The 25358-nt window shown below is 43.5% G+C and overlaps 1 protein-coding gene and 1 pseudogene across 1 annotated transcript in view; one reads left to right on the top strand and one right to left on the bottom strand.

The window, feature by feature from the left end:
• The window catches only part of FRMPD3 (FERM and PDZ domain containing 3), a 59977-nt gene that overhangs the window by 15314 nt on the left and 19305 nt on the right, over positions 1–25358 (bottom strand). Inside the window, exons 3-10 of the mRNA XM_071213155.1 lie at positions 23277–23384; positions 19817–19948; positions 18093–18212; positions 13499–13635; positions 13036–13162; positions 10847–10936; positions 8900–9079; positions 995–1139 (exon numbers count right to left, since the gene is read on the bottom strand). Of these exons, the coding sequence (XP_071069256.1) occupies positions 995–1139; positions 8900–9079; positions 10847–10936; positions 13036–13162; positions 13499–13635; positions 18093–18212; positions 19817–19948; positions 23277–23381 (1036 nt within the window). The 5' untranslated portion in view covers positions 23382–23384. The remainder of the gene's footprint in view (positions 1–994; positions 1140–8899; positions 9080–10846; positions 10937–13035; positions 13163–13498; positions 13636–18092; positions 18213–19816; positions 19949–23276; positions 23385–25358) is intronic.
• Positions 24085–24185, top strand: LOC111766032 (U6 spliceosomal RNA; annotated as a pseudogene).

Genomic DNA, 25358 nt, shown 5'->3' with positions numbered 1-25358 from the left:
AAGAGGAAGAAGGAAGGACAGACCAGGAGAGATTGCCCACCATCTTGCTTCAACACGTGGCAACTGACTTTGGTGGGAAATCAACCTTGAGTTGGACTCTTTAGGGTCTAGTAACTGTAAGCTTTTACCCCAAATAAATATCTTCTGTAAAAGCCAACAAATTTCTGGTACTTTGCATTGGCATCCCTCTTAGCTGACTAATACAGTAAGTATCAGCTTCACCCATGATGCTTGGGTGCTGGTGTCAGGGGAGGACTTATTGCATATGCATGAGACTTAGGTCTAATATTTGAGTATCTGCTCTTTGAGTCACCTCCTTTTTCTTCTGCTTCAGTTCTGGGCAGCAGTGCCTAGTTTGGGATGGTTTTTCCCAAGGTCCCTGTCTATACCCTCACCAGGACAGTTCCAAAGGTGGCTGCATGGGGTTGCCTAACTGGGAAGACTTCTGTTTAAGGGCTGTGCTTGAGCTTGTTCTTTGTGGTCATCCCCTCCTACTTCCAAACCTCCTGCTGGACTATACTCTGGGCCTGCATGGTCTTTCCTGCCACAGCCTTCCATGGCCTCTTATTTCAGGCAGCTCTGTCAATCCCCCTATGATGAAAAAAAAGGTTTTTACTTTATTTTCAACCCTGATTCATCTAAGCAAGACACCCATGAATCACCCCTAGATCACTGTACCTCTAAAGCTTAGATCCACTGCAATTATTTAATTCGCTCTATTTATGGCTTGTTTCCTATCTTTATCTTACATTCATTCACTGTCTCAATCACTGGGTCTTGTCATAAATATCCTTTGTGGAATAGGCACATCTGAATTCCCACTGTCTTTTCCCATTGGGCTATGCCAGGTAGGGCACAGTAGTACAGAATCAGCTACTGTTAAACGAAGCACTGTTGGAATGGGGTCAGCACTAAAGCAGTGGAGCCCCCACCCCTCCATCTCTCCAGGGTCCAAAGGGCTGCTGGCACTCCAAAAACCGAGGCTGAGTCCTACCTGCCTTGATCATTGGAGGTGGAAGAGGCTGACTGGCAGGCCTGGAGAAGACCATCTTCCTGGAATCCAGCAGGAGGCGGCAGTACCCCGCAATCAGGCAGGCAAAGTTGGTGGCTTCTGGCCACTCCATCAACAGCACCAGAGGCTTGGGAAGAGATGGGAAGAAACATGAAGACATCGGAAAGAGGGAAGCTGGTCCATTTCCAGGAGGATGGTAGCAAAGAAAAGATTACCTGCATAGTTATGAGAACCATATTTCCTGAACCAAAAATTGAGGCACATGACCTGACAAATAATTTCTTCTGATTTGGGCATTTATTTACAGTAAAATCTTAGCCAGGTATGAAAACTAAAATCAACCTTTAATTACACACTTAATGAACCATCTTTACCGAAAAAGACTGAGATTGTATAACATCTTATGACTGCTGTGTGGATGTACTTTGTTTGTCAGGGCTCAGGCCACCTGGGAGATACCAATACCCAAAACAGCTCCCTGGACACAGCACAGTCCATGGAATCAAGTCCTAATTGTGCCTTCTGGGCCTAAGTCTTTCTGGTCTGCAGCCCTGCCTAAATCTTCACGCTCTCCCCACTTTCTTCTTTTGCCCAAGTATCCTGGTTAATTGGTGCTCCTTAAATGATGGCTTCTTTAGTCAAATAAGTTTGTGAAATACTGGGTTAAACAAAGCTCTGTTTTTACTAGGGAATTTTCAGACCCTTTAACATTATTAATATACACTGTGAAATTCAGGAGGGGGCTTTAGTATTCCAAGTTTTCCAAATTAATTTGACCAAAAATTTATTTCAAGGGATACCTGATGGTAATAATGTAACCCACTTAGGGAACTACAAGCTTATGATGTTGACTTCTGACTTCTGTCCCTCACCCTAAATCAACCAGACTAACCCTGGGGTTAACTAAGTGACTGCTTCATAGACCTAGAGATGATCTACAAAAAAAAAAAAAGGTAAAATAAAAGAAAAAATCAGCTCCCTTTCAAGAAAGCTTCCCAATTACCTGTACTAAAATTTTAAAAGTATCCCTTGAAAATAAGTTAGGGTCAGACTGAAGTCCAATGGGGACAATTTGTCATAGGACAGTGGTCTCCAGATGAAGAACACTGCAGACTGGCTGACAGGGGGTCATGGGGCTGTGGGTAGCCTTGACTTTGTGAGGTTCCCAGACCAGGCATGAAGAGCTGGTAAAATTAAGAGGAGGAATGAGACCCTTCTCTAACCAGAAAAGCTCATCACCTATAGGATAAAGTCCAAGTGCCTTATGTGGTAGGTGGAATTATGCACTCCGACAAACTCAGGTCTTTAATCTTAATCAATGTCCCTGTGGGTGTGACCCCATTGTATACATAGGACTTTTTGAAGATGTTATTTTTAGGTAAGGTGTGGCCTGACTGAATCAGGGTGGGTCTTAATTCATATTACTGGAGGCCTTATAAAGAGAGCCCTGAAGTCACAGAATCCAGAAAGGAGAGGACATCACCTTGTGTGGGAGGCAGATAGACAAGCCAAAGAATGCCAAGGATTGCTGGCAGCCAGGGCCAGAATGCTATAGACTCCAGGAAAAAGCAAATCTTGCTGATATCTTGATTTTGGATTTCTTCCAGCCTCAAAACTGTGAGCCCATAAATTCCTGTTGTTTAAACCAATCCATTATGTGGTATTTGTCCTAGGGGCCTGAGAAACCAAGATACTTTACAATGGCACTATACTGGCTCCAACCTATATCTCCAATTGTATCTCCCACTAACTCTAACTGCACCCTTCTCCCATCACCGCCCCTTACCTTATGTTCCTGTTTTCCAGATATGTCATGTCCCTTTCACCTTTATACCTTAACCTATGCTGTTCCCTCTGGCTGAAATGCTCCTGTTTCCCACTTTGTCCACTTGCAAGCTGCCACAAAATTGGCTAGATGGCTCATAGACAGAATGGCTGAATGATAGATCCATCTATTCATTCCAGAACAAGGCTAACCCCCATTCTTGCCCTCATGGAACTTATAATTAACTTATAAATAAGACATTAACCACATAACCACACAAATGAATGTAAGTGCAAGCTATGGCAAGTGCCATGAAAGAAAAGTACAGAAGAAGAAGCTATTAGAACACATAATTTCCTCGGGTGGGGTGTGTGTGGGTGCATGTGAATATGTGCATATGTGACTAATTTGGATTCAAAAGTTGGCAAGAGCTTCTTTGAAGAAATGGCATGGGGTGACAAAAAAATGAGGGGCCATTTGACCAAAGGACTAGCTGATTGATTGACTAACTGATGGACAGACTGACAGACTGGCTAACTGCAGGGCAGTCTGATTCACTCACTGATGGACTGGCTGACAGTCTGGCTGCAGGACAGGCAGAATGCCCAATAGCCTGCCATTCTGACCCATTAGCTACCTGGCTGGCTTGTTGGGTGGCTAATGGACAGAATTACTGACTGGAGGCTCAGTGACTAATTGGCTGATTTACTTAACTGCCTGACTTTTACTTCAGTTCCCCCTTCTTATTTCATACCCCAAATAGAGCCCCATGTCAGTAATAAAACAGCACAAAGGCAAATTCTTGTGCTCAGAGAGGGCCAAGAACATCCCCAGCTGGCTCAGCATAGCACATTAGGAGCCTCTCCTCTGACATCCTAGAAGGCCAACTAGGCCCCAGCTCAGGCCAAATGCAGCTGGTAAAGGGAACACAGACGTGCTTTTTGCCAGCAGGGGTAAAAATCAAATCAAAGGCAGGCAAGCAAAGAAGTTGGATAAGTTTGCTCAGAAACCTTCAAAAACAACATTTTATTTTAAATAGAATTTTAATGATCATGACGTCTAATGTAATGTTTGTCCTACAGAAAGCACTAGAGCAATAAAGCTCAAACACGAGAATAGGAGACACACTGGTCCACATGAGATCCCTTTGGGACATTCCTTTGTTGGTTTCTTTTCCCCTTTATGTACTTCTGTGGTAATGGGGTATGATAATGGCTCAGTGATGGTTTGGTGCCAGACTGCTGTTTCTTAGAGAAACCTACTTGAATACTACCTCGTGTTTGCTTCACTAAGATTAAGTGTGCTGAGGTGAAAACTTTAACTAAGTGTGCCCAAGCCATTTTCAAATGGAAAATGAAAAAAGGAAAACGGAGTTTGATGCCTGGACCAACTGTAATAAGGTACAACAGCAATTAATTTGACATCTCCAGACCCACTTCCCTTCCAGGATGTCCTGGGGGCTTTTAGGCACCTAGCACTTTGGGGAGCCAACTAGGGAGGGGACTAGCCCTGGGGTAGCCTCAGCTCATTCTAGCATCCCTGAAAACAGGAAAAGGGGCCTGGAGGGGCAAGGGTAAAAGAGAAAGGCTAATTGGGCACAGCCAACTAATTTTGAGGCAAGGCAGAATATCACCTTAAGGCAGTGGTTTCAGGCCAGATGCACATTAGTATCACCTGGGAAGCTTTATTTAAAAAGAAAAACAAAAACTAAAATATAGACCCCTGGGTCCCACCCTCAGAGATTCTGATTTAAGTAGTCTGGGAATAAGGGCCTGGGCATCCACTGGTTTTTAATCTCCACACATTTCTAATGTGCAGTCACGGCTGAAAAGGACTGCTTTGAGGGAATAATCTTAGCTTTACCAGGCTTTTTCCAAATATTCCCAGATCAGAGTGGTATATCTATGGGAAATAAGGCCAAGTCTGTTTTCTAATTTCCATGTCCCTTGTTAAGGAAATAAATACAGACAGCCTTTCTTCAGTGTCCCTTAAGCAGTGCCTTGCTGGTAAATGTTGAACAACCAGTTCTCCAAAGTCCTAGTTTGTAAAGTTTGTCAATTTCCCTGGTGTAAATACTCCCACCAGAGTCACTTTCAAGCTATCAGTGTGATGACACTGAATGCAGAGTTAGGAGTTATATACCCAATTGGCTCTTATAAGCCTGTGCGAGTTGGCTTCAGCACAACACTGATCCTATGTAAAGACACTTACTGAGTCTGGGGAATCCATTCTCTAATAAGGAGTTTTCCACACCCTGTTCCCCCAAACCCTTGCCATTGTGTACATGTATGAAGAGAGGCACCTCTCAGTAACTACAGAAAATGCTGACACCTTCAGGATGCCTTCCTTAATCTTCCCCCTCCACCCATAGGCAGAACTGATTTTGCCCTCCTCCGTACTATAATACTTTCTTGGTACCTTGCCTGTGGCAAGTCTTTTGGGTCTGAAACTTATTTGTGCACTTCTTTTTTCCCTGCTTAGCATGGTTCCTTGCAACATTAAGTTCATACTAAATGACTGTCAAATTGAAACCTTGATTCTCTCCACCCACCCCCACCCTGATCTTCCTCTATTCCTCTCTCACTATGTCACTGATCCATCCTGTCTCAGATGTTTGTCTGAGGAAGGGATAAATGCTGCCCTGTTCATTTCATAAGGCACTGCCGTTTAACTAGTGATGCAAATAGCAGACATTATGTAACAAAAGCTGGGTCTGAGCAGAATGTTTATCAACCATATCTTTAATGTAATATCTGAGAACTTACTATGTGAAGGTGTACGTAACAAATCACCACAAATTTAGTGGCTTCAGGTCAGAAATCTTGCACAAGTCTCACTGTGCTGAAATCAAGGTGTCAGCAGGGCTGCATTCCTTCTGGAGGCTCTAGGGGAGAATTCATTTTCTTGCCTTTTGAAGCTTCTAGAGGCTGCCTGCATTCCTTGGCTCCTGGTCCCATGTTTTAACTACAAAGCCAGGAACAGTGGGCTGAGTCCTCACATTGCATTATTCTGACCTTCTCTTCTGCCTCCCTCTTCTACTGATAAGGACTCTTGTGATTACACTGGGCCCAACCTGATAATCCAGGATAAGATCTCTATCTTAAAGTCAGGTGATTAGCGATCTTAATTCCATCTGCAGCCTTAATTCCCTCTTGCTATATCACAGTATTCACAGGGTCTGAGGATTAGGGTGTGGACATCTTTGAAAGGAACCATTATTCTGCATACCACACAGGGTATATCTTCTTACAAAGTGGAAATGTCCTGATGTAAAGTAGATAATTGCCCTCTGGTTTTTCATCTGCATTTTATCGGTTGCTTAAACTTGGGCATACCTGAACTACCAACTGATGTTTGCATCTCTAGGAACTCACATCATCTACACACCCATTTACCATTTCCCAATCAGCAAAAATGCAGACTTCTGCTAGCCCCCTCCATTTACCAGTATTCCTGTTGATCCCATAATGTGGCCTTTCACCTTTCTACCCACCTGTGATTTGGATCCACTGTGTGTTGTGCACAGAGCACAGTTCTTCAGTGCACTTGGGATACATGCATTAGGCAATAAAGTGTTAGGGATGATAAGACAATGTGTGATATGTGTAACTGTGAGGTGTGGGGAGTGGGCGATATGTGTGTTTACTATTAATGATTCTACATGTTTCACATTCACTTTTTCTCATTACTGTTATTAAACATGTCCAGACCCTCTAGCTGCTGTCTCTCCAGTTCAGGGCCTTATTCCTTCACCCCTAAACCAGTAGTGTACCACAGTCCCATCCTCACCTCTCTGGCTCTATACTAGTCTTGCTCTTATCTATCTTGCACACTGATCAAAGTCAGCTTTCATTCTGTCACTCAAGGAACTACAGTGGCTTCCCACTATTCTATCACATTGAATTTAAATTTGTCTGATTGGACTTTGAGGTTATTAATCAAGTTGCTCTGTCCACCCCTAATCTCTCCAATCTATTTTCTTGTTATTCTATCTAGCCAAGCAACAATGCTTATTGACCTACACATATGGCTTGCTTATTCCTGTGCTTGCTTTCTGTCTTTGCACACTTCCCACTTCTCTCTGCTAATCCATGCCTATCACTTCAAGATCCAGCATACCCTCTTGCAGGAAGCCAGTCCTGGTTAATTTATTCTTGTTTTTCAGTTGTGTTCCCCTCCACACTTATCTTAAAAATTTACAGCATATGAATTTTTCTTCATTGATACTTTGCTGTTGAAAAAATAACAGGTCTCATTTATTATGTACTTACTATGTGCCAGGCAATGTGCTAAGACATTTTAAGCATATTTTCTCATTTAATCCCCACAAAAAACTTTTTTTTAAAATAAAATCTTTTGAAAGAGGTATACCATTCTGCAGTGGAGAACATCAGGGATCAGAGAGGTTAAAAGATACTTTCTCAACAAAAATGAAAAAAAATTTAAAAATTTTAAAAAGCAAAAAATAAGATGCTTTCTCAAAGCCACACAATTAGGAGATGGTAGAGCTGGGATGTGAACTTGGTCTGTCTGATTTCAGAGCTCTATACATGTTTTGATGTTTTGTTTTTAAGGCAGGTCACGTGTCTTTGTAAGTCTGGTCTCCCCAGTACGTAGCTCCCCTCCACAGCAGCAATCAGGTCCACGACTGTGGCAGAATGATTCCTAGAAATGAGCATAGTGCTCCTCACTCAGGCAATACCCACCAATCCCCTGCTCTGCTTGTTTCCTTTCAGAGCTTTGGTTCCAGAGGTCAGTGATTCTCAAACCTGGTGGTATAACAGAGTCACTGGGGAACTGGAACATAAATAAATCCTGGTGCTTGGGTTGCACCCCTGACCAATCTAAGTCACAATCTCTGGGAGTAGGACCCAGGCACCTGTAATTTTAAAATCCATTTTTTCCAGCCAATGTTGAGAATCACTCATAGAACACAGAAGGGGACTTAACTAGAGAACTGTTTCTCTGTGTTAAGCATATTTTAGTTTTCAGGAAGCCACTCACCCCTTGCATGGCTTGTTCTTCCCCCCATCCCCCTTTTCTGCCAGGTCATTTGATCTTTTATCCAACATCATCTGAGGAGGGCAGCAATCATTGGTTTAGAAACTAGCTACAAGTCAATTAAACACCAGCTCCAAACAGATTCCTAAACCTATGGGAAGCCTGTGAAACACAGGTAGAAAAATTAACACATGAAAGCTTTCTGGGTTTCATAAATACAAGAACAAAGTAAATAACTCTCTCTTTTAGAAACAGCAAACATTCGACCTCAATCTGCTAAGAACATCTCCCCCTGGGAAATAACTGAAGAGAGGAAAATTGCTGCTCCCCCTTTAACAGTTTCCGCCAGCTGGGAAGCAAGTCTGCTCCCCACTCCCACTGGACACTGGGTGTTCAAACCTGAGAGTCATGGAGAAGGTGGCTGACCACACTGCCAGCCTTTGCATAGGCAACAGCTCCTTGCCGGTCTGAAGAAGCTGATCTATGGGAGAGTTTCTAGGGTTCCAGAAAAGCTGGACTCTGGGCAGTGAAATAGAGACCTGTTTCCCTTCTCCCCAGACCCTCTCGTTTCTATTCACATCCTCAGACAGCCACTCCTTCATGGTGCAAGGTGCGTGTGAACAGTGAATGGGTAGAGATGAGCCAAGACATAATCCCTTAAGTCTCTGGGGCAGCCAAGCAGGGCATGGTGTGGCCAGAATCTCTGGGGCTGGTCTATTCACCCCAATATTCACATAAAAATCATTTTCTATGTGTGCTATGTCATGAGAAAGATTGCAAAACACTGGTTTTGGGGTAGCTCCAAGTTCTCCAATTCCCGTGGCCTGGCACTCTGCTTAAGATAGCTCCGTTTGATCTGCACTCCCCATTGTCTTCCCTAGCACTGAATGACTTTAATATGTGGTCAACACATCTTGCCCCAGAGGGTTGAGAAGAAAAATAATTATGAACCCAAGGGGGCCCAGAGTCTGAACCACTTCAGAAATACTGAACCTTACCTCATAGGTTCAAACTCCCTTTCTAACTTGGTCGGTGCCTCAAGTGTATTTCTTTCTCTGTTGCCAAGTCCTGGCCCTACGCTGCATTGATGGAGAAAAGCGGACCCTCAAAGCAAGGCTTACCTTGGCATCCATGATGCTCGTCTCCACCCGGGCCACGCCCTGGTTCTCCCGGAACAGCTGGATCTTGCTGATCTTGCTGAACTCGGACAGCACAGTGGTAAGGTTGGTTTTGAGGTCAATAACATGGCTGATGCCGTGACGGGGTCCCACCAGGAGAGTGGTGGCTGACTGCTTGTCATCCTGGTGACCAAGAGTGGTAGACAGCATTCAGCCAAAGAAGGGCAGAGGAGGTAGGGAGAGGAGGCAGGAGAAGGAAATAGAAAACATGCATTGAACCAGTTTTGCTGGGAGGTCTAGAGTTATTTGGGTCTTAGGACCAGGGCAGAAGGACAACTTTGAGGGAAAAATGGTCTTGGATACTCCTGTTCACAGGGTAGGGCCCTGGATCGTCAGTCTAAATGGACACCTTAGCCTCAGCAGCAGGCTGAGTTAAGTGTGTAGCAGCTGGGCCGGTTCTAGCAAGCTTGTGAAGAAGAGAAGTTTGTGAGGGTGCCTTTAAAAAACTCTATTGAGTGCTCTCTCCCTACCAAGCCCCAGGGACTTTCCTTTTCTTGCTTCAGGCCCATTCAAAGTCCCTACTCAGTGCTCTATCTGACCAGGTGACATCATGTTTGGTCTTTACCCTGCCCCCACCCTCAGCCTTAATTAAAACTTGCAGTTCTCACCCAGTGCCAGATTTCCTTAAGACCTTTCTAAAAGCCAAACTGACAAAGTAATTCTGTCTAAGGTGTGAAGGGTTGATTGGGAACTTAATGTGTTTTCTCCTCTCTAAGAAGATATTGGCTTTTTAATAGGCACCATAGCACCCAAAGAAATGGCCAATAAGAATTTCAGCACTGGCATGTGGGTAGAAGAAACATTTATGGGTGTGTATTGGGGTTGACGGAGGGGGAAGTGTGCTTTCAGTGTTCCTCAAATCCCAGTATGTAAATGGTTACCACTATGCCTGACAGACTGGATTCCCTTAACTGGTACTAATACATTCCTTGGGGTCCTCAAACCTGAGTCCTCTGCCAGCTCATTCCCTAGGCATTAGCATCACCCTGAGGAACCTCTTCCATCTTACTGTAAATACTTTGATAAGTTGCTTTCTGCCAGTGTGCCCCACTAGCATGACAGTGTGCTCCCAAGAACATGAAAAATATCTGGAACCAGTCTGCAAGAAAATTTGAATTTCCTCTCATCAGGCTTACTAGGGTAAATTAGCCTGGAGCATAGCTTTGGGGGACCAGCTGTGACCTGCCCCAGAAGGGTGTTGCCACAGTGGAGGACCAGGGCAGGCAGCATGAAGTATGAGAACTCAGGAAGCTTAGGGTGGGAGATTGTGGGTGGATATGTAAGGACAATGAAATAGGGTAGGTGTGGGCCAACTATGGCCTGTGGGCTAAATGTGTCCCACCACAATGTTTTTGTACGGCCCATGAGATAAGAATATGTTTTATACTTTTAGATGGTTGGAAAATAATCAAAAGAACCATGTTTTGTGCCCAGTGAAATTTACATGAACTTCAAATTTCAGTGACCCTAAGTAGTTTTTGGAACACAGTCATCCTCATTTGTTAATGCATTGCCTATGGCTGCTTTTGCAATACAATGGCAAAGCTGAATAGTGGGGACTGTCTTGCCTGCGAAGTCCAAGACATTTACTACCTGGCCCTTTACAGAAAAAGTGTGCCGACTCCTGAAATAGAGGAAGTGGGGTACAAAAGGGTCATGGAGGGATACTGGAAACAGGTATCTCCTCCTTCTCTACCATTTTTACCAGAGGCAGGCCAGAGCACTATGGGAAGGAAGAGAGAGGAAGAGGAAGAAGAAGGAAGGCCTTTAGAAACATTTGCTGACAGAGAATGCCACCTGAAAGCCCTAGTGGAAGCCTCCTGCAACACCCCCACCCCACCCACCCAAGGACAATTGCTCCCCCACCCCACCACCACTGCCCTCACTGACCAGGCCCACAGTGTTGAACAAAACACCCGTGAAGGTCGGTAGTTCATTCAGGATTCGAAGATACTGGAGTTTCGCCTGTATAGCAGAGCCCTGTTGGAAACAACCCACCCAGAAATATGAGGGGCCTGAGGAGCACAGGAAAAGGAAGCTTTTCTCAGGAAGAAGCTTCAACATCCTAGGACAGACCCTCATCAGCAAACTACAATGTTGGAGTGTGAGGAGATTCTCAGTAAAACTGCAAGAAGGTTCCAGTTTGGGCTGCTTTTACCTCTAGTATCCCACCTCCTTTATTAAACCTCCCTACTACTTCCTGATCCTTGTTCCAAAAATACCCAGCTTACTCATTTTGTTTTTGGTTGAATTCCAATACCTTTGCCAAACTCTGACACCCATCTCATCCATACCTCTCTCTGAGACTCTTCTGACTCCCAGGGCTACCTAGGTACTGGCTTATTCCAGCCAGGAGTCCTACCTTTAGCACTGAGCACCTCTAAGTCCTAAGCCTGCTCTTCCTCTGGCATTCTAAGTCTCTCTCAGTGGTACTGGCATCCCTCAGACACACAAGCCAGAACCTGTGACTCACAATGGACCTTGTTCTCTCACCTGGGGGTCATCAGTCATCAGATTATCCTTATTTTACTTCTTAAAGCCCTCTCCAACTTATCCATCCCTCTTCTCTAGTCCCACAGCCATTGCCTCAATATCCCCACCTATTAGGGTGACAGCCAGTTTATCTTCATTACTGATTCTCATTTCTCTCAGCCCCTCTACATTGCTGTTAGAGGAAGCATCTGAAAACATATGTTTAATCACATCAGCTTCCTGCTTAAACCCTTTCCCACTACCTACAGGATGAAATACACATTCCTTTCAAGGCGCTCCATGAACTAGTCCCTGACAACATCTCCTGCCTCCTCTCTTGAACCTCCTCCCACCTCCCCACCCCAGGTATATTTCCTGTACTTTCGGAACAAGTTATGCTGAACTATTTGTATTTCTTTCCATTTACCACGTTCTCTCATCTCTGGGCCTTTATACAGACTGATATCCCTGCCTGGGAAAGTCTTCCTCCCATCCCACTCAGAAGTGACCACCCAACTCATCTAGATAAGCTCCTGTTTGTCCTTCATGACCCAGCTCTAGCATCAAATCTACCTAAGCCTTTTCCATCTTTCTCTGGCTGGGTTTGGTATTCCTCTTCTGTGCTTCTGGAGCACCCACACATTTCACACTGTGTTGAGACTGTCTGTTGTGTTTCCTCACTAGACTGACTGCCTGGAGGGCAGAGACCAAGTTTTCCTCATCTTTGTATCTCCACCCCTGAGCACTGGGGTGCCTCAAAAAGAGTTTGCTGAAGAAATGGGTGTAGGCACTGATTCTCTCATCTGGGAAGAAAACAATCTGATTAAATATGCACAGCAAGGTAGGAATGGCTCAACTCTCTGGGGAAATTTGCATTTTAAAAGAGAAGCTAGCTGATAATGCAAGGAATGTGGACCCATGGAATATATGGGGGTGATTGTGTCCTGTGTCTACATCTGCATGCTGATTCTAGTGCCTCTCACCATCCTTCTGACACCTGGGAAAGAAGCACAAGCAGAGGGAACCTTACATGACTAAGAAGGGCCTGCAAGGCTGGGGGAAGCAGGAAGCAGGTGATCCTCAAAGGGTAAAGGGATATGTGCCCTAGAATGGGAAGAGAGTGCAGCAGTGACCTGAGCCCTCTACATGCCACCCAATGACCCATTCTCCAGGTCATGCCTTGTCCCACCTTGGCTGGACTTTTATCTCCCTCTCAGGACTGATGAATTAGAAATCTAGGGAGGGACAGACCAGTCATTTCCATGGGAAACATGTGCCTCCACCCCAAGGGTCTAATGCATTCCACATAGCAGGTACTCAATTGGCATTGACTAAATTGGCGAAAGGACCTGAGAATTATCTTCGTTTTTATGCCTTGGCCCCTTTGCTTTGAGAATACTGAGTTCTCCCAATGACTTGACACTGAGCTAGCTGTCTCTGGGGTAGGCTCGGGCTTAGAGAAAACCACTCTCAGGCCAGAATGGATGTGCAACTGAGTCAGAGAGAGTGGTGAGGTTCTCCAGAGGAACCAACTCTTTTAAACCACCCTTGAGCTGCCCAAGGCCACCAGTGCCTGAGTAAGGCACCTGATGATCTAATCTGGGTACCTTGGTGCCGCTGGAAGGATGTGTTTGATGGGCCTTCAGTTGCTGGGAGAGAGATTTCCGAAGGTTCTTCTCTTTAATGCCTTGCAGGAGAGAGGGGGGGAGAAAGGGTTCCAGGCCCCACTCTTTCCTAAAAGCAGAAGAAAAGTACAAAATAGTGAGAGAGACAAGGTAGAACAGAGAAAGAAAGATGATAAGATAGAAACCGACTAAATCTGAGAGACAGATATGGAAGAATAGAGGCTGGAGAAAGAGAAAGAAGGATGAGTGCAGGGATATAGCATTGGCCTGATTCCTATTAGTCACTAGAGCCTAAGAGCATCATTTCTAAGTGTGAGAAACTCCAAGTCATTTTCACTCTCATCACATGCCCTACATTCCTAAAAAGCATGGCATAGCTCAACCCTCATACCTTCTCCCTACTTAACTGTTTGTTTCCATCCCAAAGGGTCCCAGCACAACTCACTCTACATTCTTGAGCGAGATCTTCTGACTTGGTCGAGTGGCTGAGACAGTGATATAGATGTGGAGGGCAGCAAGGCCCAACAGCATCTCTGGCTTGGGGTCCATTCCAAAGCGTTCTCGGATAACATCGTTCCGACTCTGTGAGAGAGGGGAGTCCAAACTCTTCAGTTAAAGAAGATGTTCCCTCCCTGTCCCCCCACCCTGTTATCTACTCCTTTACATCCCAAAAATGAACCATGGTATCAGAGAGACATCCTAGATCAAGGGAAAGAGTAAGATTTTACCCTTGGGGAAGATTAAACAGAGGAGCCTTGGGTCTCAGAGATGCGATTTGCTCCATTCAGGAGATATTGGACAGGCTTCTTCTCAGAGACAGATAGACACAATGGCAAGGCACAAATGGGCAGAAAGTTCAGGTTGCTGCAAAAGTGAGACATGGTACCACTCCCTTCGCTCCTGTATAAGAAACCCTCCCACTTTTTCTCTGGGGCTGATACTCATCCCCCAACCATACTTGGCTCCACTACTAGCTCAGATGGGAACAAAGGAAGAGAGACATTGGGAGGGACTCTCCATAGGGCTCTGGCTCAGAAGTCCAGGGTGAGAGATGGACTACAGGGATGGGGCAGGCATTCAGCTCCCTGGAGTCTGAAGGACAGAAACAGTGATGAGTCAATCTTCCCTATATTATCCTAAAGGGGGTCCCCCTGGAACAAAGGCCAAGGGTATGGCAACACCTGAAACCTGAAGGTCAGAGTTCCAGCTATCTGTGTTTCAACCTTCGTTATACCAGCTGCCCATTTTCTTGAGGTGGAACCAGGATGGACTAGGGTACTAAGCAGTCGTGGTGGTATCACCACAGTATAGGAGAGACTGGAAAAGGAATGCTTTATCAGTGATCATCTAGGAGAATAATCTAATTAATTTATAGAAAAACCTACTAGAACTAATAATTGAGATTAGCAAGGATGCAGGATATAAGATCAATATATAAAAATCAATTGTATTTCTATATGCTAGCAACAAGCAATCAGAATTGGAAATGAAAAAATCAATACCATTTACAACAGCATCAAAAACTATAAAATACTTACAGATAAATCTGAAAAAAATATGTGACAGACCTGTACATTAAAAACTACAAAACATTACCGAGAAAAATTAAAGACCTAAATAAATGTAGAAATATACCATGCTTATGGGTCAGAAGACTCAATATTGTCAAAACGTCAGTACTCCCCAAATTGACCTATAGATTCAACACAATCCCAATCAGAATCACAGCAGGCTTTTTTTTTTCAGTAGAAATTGACAAGCTGGTTCTAAAATTCACATGGAAATGCAAAGGTCCTAGAATAGTCAAAATAATTTTGAAAAAGAAGAACAAAGTTGGAGGACAAAAGCTAGCTGATTTCAAGACTTACAAAACTACAGTTGTCAAAATACTGTGATATTGGCAAAAAGACAGGCAAGTAGGTCAACGGAACAAAACTGAATTTCAGAAATAGACCCACACATATATAGGCAACTAATTTTTGACAAATGTGTAAAGGCAATTCAGTGGATAAAGGATAGTCTTTCAACAAGTGGTGCTGGAAGAATTAAATAGAAAAGTGGGTAAAAGATAAAAAAAATTAAATAGAAAAGTGGATAAATGGAACTGTAACAAAAAATATAAATGTGGGTAAAAGATTTAAACAGACACTTCACCAAAGAAGATGCATGATGGCAAGTATGCACATGAAAATATGTTCAACATCATTGATCATTATGGAAATGCAAATAAAAACGACAATGAGATATCATTACACACCTATTAGAGTGACTAAAATAAAATACTGACAAAATCAACTGCTGACAAGGATGCAGAGAAACTGGAACTCTCAAACATGTTAAGTGGGAATGTAAAATGATACAACCACTTTGAAAAACAGTATTGGAGTTTCTTATAAAATTAAAGATACATCTACTACATGATCAATCCATTCCACTGCTGGATATTCACTCAAGAGAAAAGAAAACATATGTCCATACAAAGACTCATATATGAATGTACACTGCAGCTTCATTTGTAATAGACAAAGCCTGGAAACAACCCAAAGGTCCATCAACAGATGAATCAATAAACAATTAATTATAGGTACACACAACATGGATGGATCTCCAAATAATTATGCTGAAGTAAAGAAGTAAGACCAAAAGTGTATATTGGGTATGAATCTGTTTTAGAAAACTCTAGAAAATGCAAAATAATCTATAGTGACAGGAAGCAGGTCAGTAGTTGACTGGGGATGGGGAGGACAATATACAAAGGAACCTGAAAAACTTCTGGTGGTGTTGGATGTTCAATATCTTAATTGTGGAAATGGTTTCATAGTTATATACCTATGTCAAAACTTATCCAACTGTACACTTTAAATATGTGCAATTTGTTGTGTGTTGACTAGACCTCATTAAAGCTGTTAAATAAAAAAAGAAGTAACAGAGCTGAAGTCCATATCATCACGACAGGGAGAGAGAGAGGTTGAACATGGTCTTGGCACCAAATTTCAAAACATTAGTACCAAGGAAACCTGCTGAAGCTTGCATGAAGAAATTTAGGGCAAACAAAATAAGAACTAAACTTAGGAAATTCATAGAGCAACCACAACTCATTGTCTTCTAGAGTGTTGTTAAAGGAACCTAAGGATGTTTGGGAAATGTTCCAAACATTTTAGGTTGTCAGATGAGGCAGAAAGCACAAGGATGATGTCTCCTAGCAAATCCCCAGGTGCAATCATTAGAGAGAGATCAGACTTGTATTTTCCTCTCATTTAGTGCTCTGTTTGTCCAAAGGGTACCTAAAGCCCCAAATAATCCAAAAATGAACTTGTATTTTCCCAAAACTCATTCCACTGACTGTGTTCCCTAACTTGGGAAATATCACCTCTATGAATGGTCATCGAGTTATGGCCTATGGATTCTACCTTTTAAATATTTCTTGAATCCCACCCCATCTCTTCCATCACTGCCTTGATTCAGGTCCTCACCATTTCTTCTCTGGATAACTGCCATAGCTGCCAAGCTGGTGTCCTTCCTTAGCACTGCAGTCTTTCTAAATTGCTCATATGATCAGGCTAGTCTCATATAAACCTTTCTGTACCCTTGCCCTTGAGCAGAATTTCTTTTCCTTGGCTGCACATTAGAATCACCTGAGGAATTAAAAAAAAATCTATGTTTGGCCTCCTTGTTCACTGATTCTGATTTAATTGCCTGAGTCAGGGTAGAACTTTTTTTTCATTTAAAAAATTATCGAAGTATATCATTCATGCACCGATATACATAAACAAGTATATAGTAAAAGTTATGAACTTACAAAACAATCATGCATATCATCATACAGGACTCCCATACATCACCTCACCACTAATACCTTGCATTGTTGTGAAAATCTCTAACAGATTATGAAAGAGCATTGTCAAAGTATTACTACTAATTATAGTCCATATCTTATATTCGGTGTACTTTAAAAAAAGTAAAGTTTCCCAGATAATGCTTAAAGCAGCTGTTCTCAAACTCCAGGGTGCATCAGAATCACCTGGAGTACTTGATAGAGCACAGTTTGTAGGCCCCACTCCCAGAGTTTCTGAGTCACTAAGGTGGAGCCTGAGAATTCTCTTTTCTAACCAACTCCCAGTTGATGCGGATGCTGCTGGTCCAGAGACCTAGAGAACCACTGTCCAGCTTACAGCATAAAGTCCATGCTTGCCTGACCTGCCTGCCAAGCTCTTTACCACCTGTTTCCTGTCACTCCAACTTCATTTCCTACAGTTCTTTACCTCACATACTGCACTCCAGCCATAATAAATTACTTGCAGTTCTCTCATGATGCCATGCTGTTTTGTGCCACTAGGCCTTTGTAAATGCAAGACCCCTTGCCTAGAATGTGCCCCCTCTACTCCACCTCTCTACATAGCAAACTTCTATTCCTCGTTCAAGGCTCAGAGCATGCATGTTTCACTTCGTCTGGGAAACCTTCACTGTCCCCCTCCCATGTAAGTCAGAAAACTGCTTCCTGTGTGCCTCTATTGACATTGTACTCTACATTATCATAGCATCTTATATTTATTTGTGCACACATCTGTTTATGAGCTATAGCAAGCGGGGACAATCCTTTGCTTACCTCTGACTGTTAGCACCTAGCTTAGGGTCTGGTCCAGAGTTTAACGTTCAGCAAATGTTTTTAGATAAACTGAATTGGGAATTATCTCCTTTTCTCAGCTTGGTATTGGGGGTTGAGACCCCTGAGACCCAAATGGGCTCCTTAAACCTTGGGATTCTGTGAGTGTCAGAGTTACTGGGTTTCAGGTTTGCTCCTGAAAACTGGTAAGATTTGTCTGGATGATTAGGCAGGACTCTGGGCCTCAGTTAGTTTGTGTCACCAGGCCAACCAAATTGGCCATGGCCTACAATGGTAACAGAGCAGGAAAGGACATGTAGAGCTACTTGGAGGTTAGAAAAAACTTACACAACAGCTTCACTGTGATGGCAGAACAGCCTGCCTGCGTGTTTGCCCATCAGTCTGTCTGTCTGTCTATCCCTAAGCTGAACTCTACCTGGATGTATAAGTATTCAAAAGCGGCAGGATCCCGATGCAGCAGCTCCACAGGGTCTTTGGGAAAGAAGCTTATTCGGAAGAGACATTTCATTCCTTGATAGTGTGTCCGCTGCACCACCTGAATTGCAAGGATGAGAGGAGGGAGGAAAAGAGATCTGGAATCAATGGCTGAGGTGGTGGGGAGCTCAGTGGCTCCTCAAGGTGGAGTCTGAGGCAGAGGTAGTCTACTGCATTCTACTCTATTCCTCATCTGGACAATTCCAATTACCCTTAGAGGAAAGTGATTAGTAGCCAGGTCTTTTCCACAATCCTTCTGACCCAAAGCAATGAGAATTTTTGAATCACTTATCCAGGACATGGCCTTTGTCAATGACTGGGTGTAAGCTTCAAAACACTGTGGTTCCAGGGAACTTCTTGTACTCTTTTCTTGCTGTAGGGCCAATGCTTTTACCTTGCATAGGGCTCAGCCTCAAGCAGAGTAAGTTGTTGGTTATAAGCCAAACCAAAGATTTAAAATCCCATTTGGAGATACAGATGAAACAAATGGGCAATATATTGGTAATCACTGAAACTGGGTTGAGTAATGAGGGTTCATTATACTATTTCTTCTACTTTTGTGTATGCTTGAAATTTTCTGTATTAAAAAAGTTTTTTAAAAATCCCATATGGAACAAGAGACTAATTGAATCCAAAAGGTCTCTCTTTTTTTTGTCTTTATTTTTTTAATGTTACATTAAAAAAATATGAGGTCCCCATATATCCCCCACCCCCTTCATCCCACTCCTCCCATATCAACAACCTCTTTCATCATCATGGGACATTCACTGCATTTGGTAAATACATTTTTGAGCACAAAAGGTCTCTTGGCAGTGAGGGCGGGTGCTTAGGTCTCCCTCAAGGAAGCCCACAGCCTTCTCATTCTTCCTGTGTGTTCCTGGATTGTATTTGGCTGAGAGTTAAATTTGAAGAATTTTTATTTCCTAAAACCCTTTGTTTTGTGTCTCATTTTGGTTTTTGTTTAGCTGCCATTTAGGGTCTGAAATTGTATTTCTTCCCAACTGTCCCTCTCTAACTCTTTCCCACCTTACCGAGAAATAATGACTGGCCCTGGTTGCCTCTCTGGCTCTTGTTGGTGCTTCACCATTGGTGAAATACTATCCCCCAAATCTGGATTTCCGAAGCATTTTTCCATATGGCAAGGGCTAGGAAACATACTGTTGTGACTCTTTTTCCTACATTACCTTGGAAGTCAATGTGGGTGACATGCTGCCCTTTCTTGGCCCCACTCAGCCCATGTCCAATCAACTTGGTCTCATTAGATAGCTCTCCTGGGCCATTCCACTGTCTGACCCTTACAGATTATAGCCTTTACCTGAAAGGTCAAGTTTCTTCTCAGGAGGTGGGAAAATCTCACAGGTAGGGTTTTCAGGAGCCAAGAGACTCGACTTGCTCTTCAACTCAGCATTCCAGTGCTGTGCAGTGAATCACCACCCCACACATTTCCCACTAAAGACCAACATCTTTATGCCCTTCTTAGGTTACAAGGGACATTTCCACGAGACCTCTGGAAGTGGGTAGTAGCAACCTTAGGTGAGAACTGTGACTACTGGGAGCTGTCTGAACATAACATTATTACTTTTCCAGACAGGAAGTGCCTTGGGTCCTCTTCTCTAGGAGAGGCCATAGGCAAAGCTATCCAGCAAGGACAAAGGAGTTGCTTACATAGGCCAGGGGCTGCTTGTCCTGGAGAAGCAGGAACTTGTGATTCTGTTCTGCCCCAGCATATTCAAGGACGAGAGCAAAGTGTTCAATGTACCTCAGAGAAAGACGGTCCTGTAATGTCACCATCACATCCTGTGGAAGAGAAAAGAGCCTTGAGAGGCATATCTGTCCCAACTCTAAGCTACTCTAAGCACCATGCATGGGGGAGGGGGATGGAACACCATGAAAGATAGTCCTGGGGAGAAGACTGAGGCTGGAAAAGGGGGTCAGGTGAAGACACAGGGGTTCAAGAGAAGATGTCCAGCCTCTATGGTGGTCCATGCACTGTGCTCCAGGATAAGTAATGTGACCCATTACTGTTGCTCAGAGGCCTGGGCCCTGGGGAACACCAAAGTTGAGGGGAGTAAAGGGAGAGGTTTCTGAATTTCACCTAGCCAGGTAAATGGCAAAAGTTCATGCTTCTCCTTCCTTCCTTTTTCTTTCCCTCGTTCCTCACCTTCAGCAAATTACTTTTTGAGTGTTTACTAAGAGCTAGGCACTGTGTTGGTTCTTCCCTCACCTTCTCTGCTAAGTCAGAATGTTAACTCTGGTTTATCCTTTAGTGATTTACTCAGGGATTAACAGAAGCAAAAGCCACATTTTTATGATTAAAAAGTAGCACCCAAACTGGAAACGCCAACTCTTTAGACAGCAAAGGGTTAAGCCAACTGATTTTTTTCTTCAAAAGCCAGAGAAATATTTGATACTCTTTGTTGTTCTTTGCCAAATGTCCTGGTACTTGGTGTTGGGATGCTCAACCTCAACCGCCCACATACCAGTGCCACAGCCTGCAGATTGCAGTTGGTCATTAGATTAAGCACTGAGGCACTTGGGTTTATTCCAGTCATTTCAACAACTATACTATTGGTAGTTCTGCTTTTTTGAAGTGCAGCAAAGGTACTCTTCTGTCCCTTCTGTTAATAGTTCTCTGGGAGAGTTATACTTTTTCTGTTTGTGTGTGTGTGTGTTTTCTTTTTCAACGTGTATCTTGTATTTATCCCTAAATATGTTTTTATACTTTTTCATTAATTAAGAAACAATTTTGTGTATACACAGATATTTGCATGATATACTGTAGTCAGTGTTCCGTTCCTCAGAAGGTCTTAGCTGCTGTCAGGTGTTATGCACTACACCCCCTCCTAACCGTATTAAACACATTTCAGATGTAAATAAACATGGGACATTTGGCCCTTGTGCTTTAAAAAAAAAGTATATTACTTCTGGATGCATAATCTAAATCAGATAATTTGAATTACTGGTGAAACGTTAATTTTGTGTTGCAGCTGGCTTTTATAGATGATCAAATTTGCACCTTGAAAAATGTGTACATGCAGAGGACCTATGTCATGTGTCTTGCATACAGTCATAAATCTGACTGCTTATGTGCTACGTCTGCTCTTCTGCCCTACTTTTAATATTAGGGTATCTGGAAACATATCTGTGGGGGCTGCCCAAATGTCAGTTTTGAGACTTCTGCCATCTACTTGCTGTGACTTGAACATACACTTGGCTCCATTGTGTGTGTTTATGAAGTCAGCATCACTGAGTTCCCAAAAGCTTGAAAAAGGGAAGCTTGGGAATGAGACACTCCCTTATAGCCAGAGATGCCAAATAAGTCCCTCAGTGAACAAGATGTTTAGCCTTTCAAGTGTTAGGTTGGAAATTGGTGTGTACTTGAGACTATCTCTTTGTATTATCCAAGTAGTCACAGAGGCACCAGTGTTGCTGGAGCTCTGGCAGGAACAGATGAGGTTTTCTTTGCAGTTAGGCTGCCCTGGGATTATGGACAGCCAAGTCACGGATTGCCAACTTGTGTTACAAGTGTAACGGCCCCCGTGCCAGGTTGTCAATTCATGCAGGTAACTCTCTGGTACAAGTGGCCTGGCAGCCTGTCAAAGTTTCGATGAATAGCCAGTGCACCCTCCGTGAAGGCAGAGCAAGATCACGAGGAAAGGGAACACTGCGGTCCTGGAAGGCTGGGGCTACCTGAAAGCAACAATGGAAGTGAGAGAATGCTTGGAGATGCCCCAAGAAGAGAGGGAGGGGAGTAAATACTCCAGTGTGGAGAAACTTCAATAGACCTACCAAGCCATGAATAAACACCAAGCAGGATTCTGACCCAAAGAGAAGTCCATATCTGGAGGAGGAACATTTGGTCAACTCCTGGGTGGCCTAGTTCCATTTCAGTGCCCCCTCCTGTAGCCTGAGACCTTCAATATAGCCAAGAGACCATTCCATGGCACCATAAGGAATACATTTTGGTCCTAAGTGAGTTCCTGGCCTAATAGACCATCCAGGCTTAAGCCTTCCAAAGAAACTCTTACTTCAATCAACATGGTTTAGACAAAGTACTTCTCAAGTGGGGTGCTACTGGTACTTTGAACAGGAAATTTCTTCATCATTCAGGGACTATTCTACTCCTTGAAGGACACTTAGCATCTCCCACCCTAAGACATTAAGTGCCAGTAGTGCACCAAATCTTTGTGATAACCCCCCACACCCTCAAACACATCCAAAAGTCCTCTGGGAATTGTCAGTACCATCCCTAGTTAAGAACCACTGGCAAGACCATTTCTGGGCACCTGCTAACCCCTCTTAGCAAAAATTCTCCTAGCCCAAGGGTTTCTTTATTTATGGGGTTGTCTTGGCCCCAGTGTGGGCACCTCAGGACATCTGTGGACCAAGGTGGGGTTTTTCTGGGTAGGTGCTGTAGCTGTCTAGAAGTTTGAGCAGCATTGGTTGCATTAAAACATTCATTGTGTGGATGGCATTCTCATTCTAAAGAGAGTTCAGAGAAAGCAGGAGTGGATATTTCTGTTGCATCATCACCTCTACTCCTTAGGGCCAAGAAAATCACTACAACTTTTAGATGCCTGGCTGTACTGTTAAGGAATAGCCAAAGGGGCTGTTGCTGGACTTCTGAAATCTTGGTTCAGTGTTTACAATCTGGTTGCTATTTAAAAAGCAAGCCATGGTTAAGCTAATTAATCTCCTGAAAGATTGCGTTTGTTGATTTCTGCTTGTAAACTTGTGTAGGTGTTATTGCATCAATAGAAATCACTTTTGCTTTATAAAGGTTTAAAGATCTGCACACTCCTTGGCTCCTAAGAGTCCTGAAGGACCTACTGTAACATGAACACAAAGCAGTTCACAAGTAGATGTACACACATTGTGTGCATAGAGCGCCCCCCCACCCTTCACAAGAACATAGTTAGGCATGCAAATCTCCATCACACTGCCATCTGAGGACTATTTGTTTTTGTAGCCTTGTGCTCACAAATAGCAGCTGCTGAAAGGCCACCTTGCTCTGGCTTTTGTGCAGACTCAGAGGAACAGGGAAACCAGGAGCTGTGTAAATCTGGAGAGGGCAACGCTGACCCAAGAGAGGTGATGCTGACCCAAAAGAGGAGACTCTATTTACCTTAACAGTGGTCCGGCCATCAAATGTGAATGACTTGATCTGCCCATTTTCTAAGAAAACCTTTAGGACATTGGGGATAAGGAGAAGAGCTTCTTTCTTCATCATTTTCTGTGAATAGGCAGGGAAAGGATGAGGATAGGGACTCATTTAGCAGGAGAGAAGCCAGAGGAGAGATATGGAAGGGAAAAGAAAGGAGAAAGTGATGGCAACAGGGAGCCAAAGGTGTGGGAGGACAAAGAGACAGAGAAAAAAGCAGATCAATAGTAATGTTACATGGCTATCAGAACCAAACTCCCCAAGAAGATATTGGATCATGTCAAAAGTTCCCCCTTTGATGTCACAGTACATCCATAGTACACTGTGATTCAAATCTCCAAAGCTTAGAACAGTGCTTGGGTCCATAGAGACTGTCACACTCTGAAGGGCTGATGGAAAGCCTTTTTCTGAGCCCTTCTCACTCATATGATCTTATCTCCTGATACATTCCTACACACACACCACCTTTTTCCACCATGCCCTTCATACATTCATATAATTTCTGTGCCCATAGCTTTTTTCTGCCATTCCCCCTCCTTCAAAGCATCCGAGTTTCTTTCTGACCTGGCCCCTGCCTACTTCTCCAGTGTCATATCTTGCCATTCCCGGTATACACACTGCTCTTTCATGCCTCCATATCTCTGAATAGTAGGTGGTACATGGTAAGGTCTCAATAAATATTTATTAAATAAACCATGCTCCCTCTGCCCAGAATACCCTTCCTCTTTTTCTCCTTGGTAAACTCCTACCCATCCTTTAAAACCCAGCAGCAGTACTCGCTTTGGCAGCACATATACTAGTGTTGGAATGAAACAGAAGAGTAGCATGTCCCCTGTGCAAGGATGAAAATTCATAGAGCATTCCATAGTAAAAAACAAACAAACAAAAAATTAGCACCAGGATGTATTCTATAAAGCCTTGTCCAATATCCTCAGGTACTTTGACCTGCTCTTACCAAGCATTGCTATAGTTCCACTCTCAGTGGATCTATACAATTAAAAAGTATATATATTTTTAATTGTATAGATCCACTGAGAGTGTGTATATATATATATATATATATATACACACTTTTAAATTTTTTAAAGAGATCTTAGATTACATGAATGTTACATAAAAAACAGGGGATTCCCATATGCCCAGCTCCCTACCCCTCCCACACTTTCCCACATTAACTACATCCTTCATTAGTGTGGTACATTTGTTACAATTGATAAACACATTTTGGAACACTGCCACTAAGTGTGGATTATAGTTTACACTGTAGTTTACATTCTCTCCTGCACAATTTTGTAAGGTATGACCTGTACCTGCATTACAAAGTCATTCAGGACAATTCCCAAGTCCCCAAAATGTCCCCACATTACCCCTGCTTTTCCTTCTCCCTCCCCTCAGAACCTCCAGTGGCCACTTTGAAAATTATTTGTTTTTCCCATCAAATGACACACTCAAAGCACAATGACTGTGTCCTATTCATTGTTGTAGTCCCATCAATGAACAGAGTTCCCATGTACAATTGGTGCTTAAAAAATGACTGTTGAGTGAATGAGCAGTAGGTGCTTAATATGTGTTTACCTAAATGATTAGACTCAGCCAAAAAATCCAGCCATTTCCCTGAGTGAGTATTATCAGTTCTATAGAAACCGATAAAGTTGCATAAGGAGGCCAGATTCCTTAATTCAATGAACATTCATTGAGCCTTTGCTATGTGACCAGCATTAAGCTCCATGAGGGTTATGTTAAAAATAGAGACCCTGGGGAAGCAGATTTGGTTCAACTGATAGAGCGTCCACCTACCAAATGGGAGGTCCAGGGTTTAAACCCAGGGCCTCCTGACCCATGAGGTGAGCTGGCCCACACACAGCGCTGATGCGCACAAGGTGTGCCGTGCCACGCAGGGGTGTCCTCCGCATAGGGGAACCCCATGCTCAAGGAGTGTGCCCCTCAAGGAGAGCTGCCTCACGTGAAGAAAGTGCAGCCTGCTCAGGAGTGGTACCACACACACGGAGAGCTGACGCAGCATGATGATGCAACAAAAAGAGACAC

The sequence above is a fragment of the Dasypus novemcinctus genome, chromosome X (genome assembly GCF_030445035.2).
Source record: "Dasypus novemcinctus isolate mDasNov1 chromosome X, mDasNov1.1.hap2, whole genome shotgun sequence".
NCBI lineage: Eukaryota > Metazoa > Chordata > Mammalia > Cingulata > Dasypodidae > Dasypus > Dasypus novemcinctus.
The sequence above is the reverse complement of the archived record's forward strand: the minus strand, read 5'-3'. Positions and strand labels throughout refer to the sequence as shown.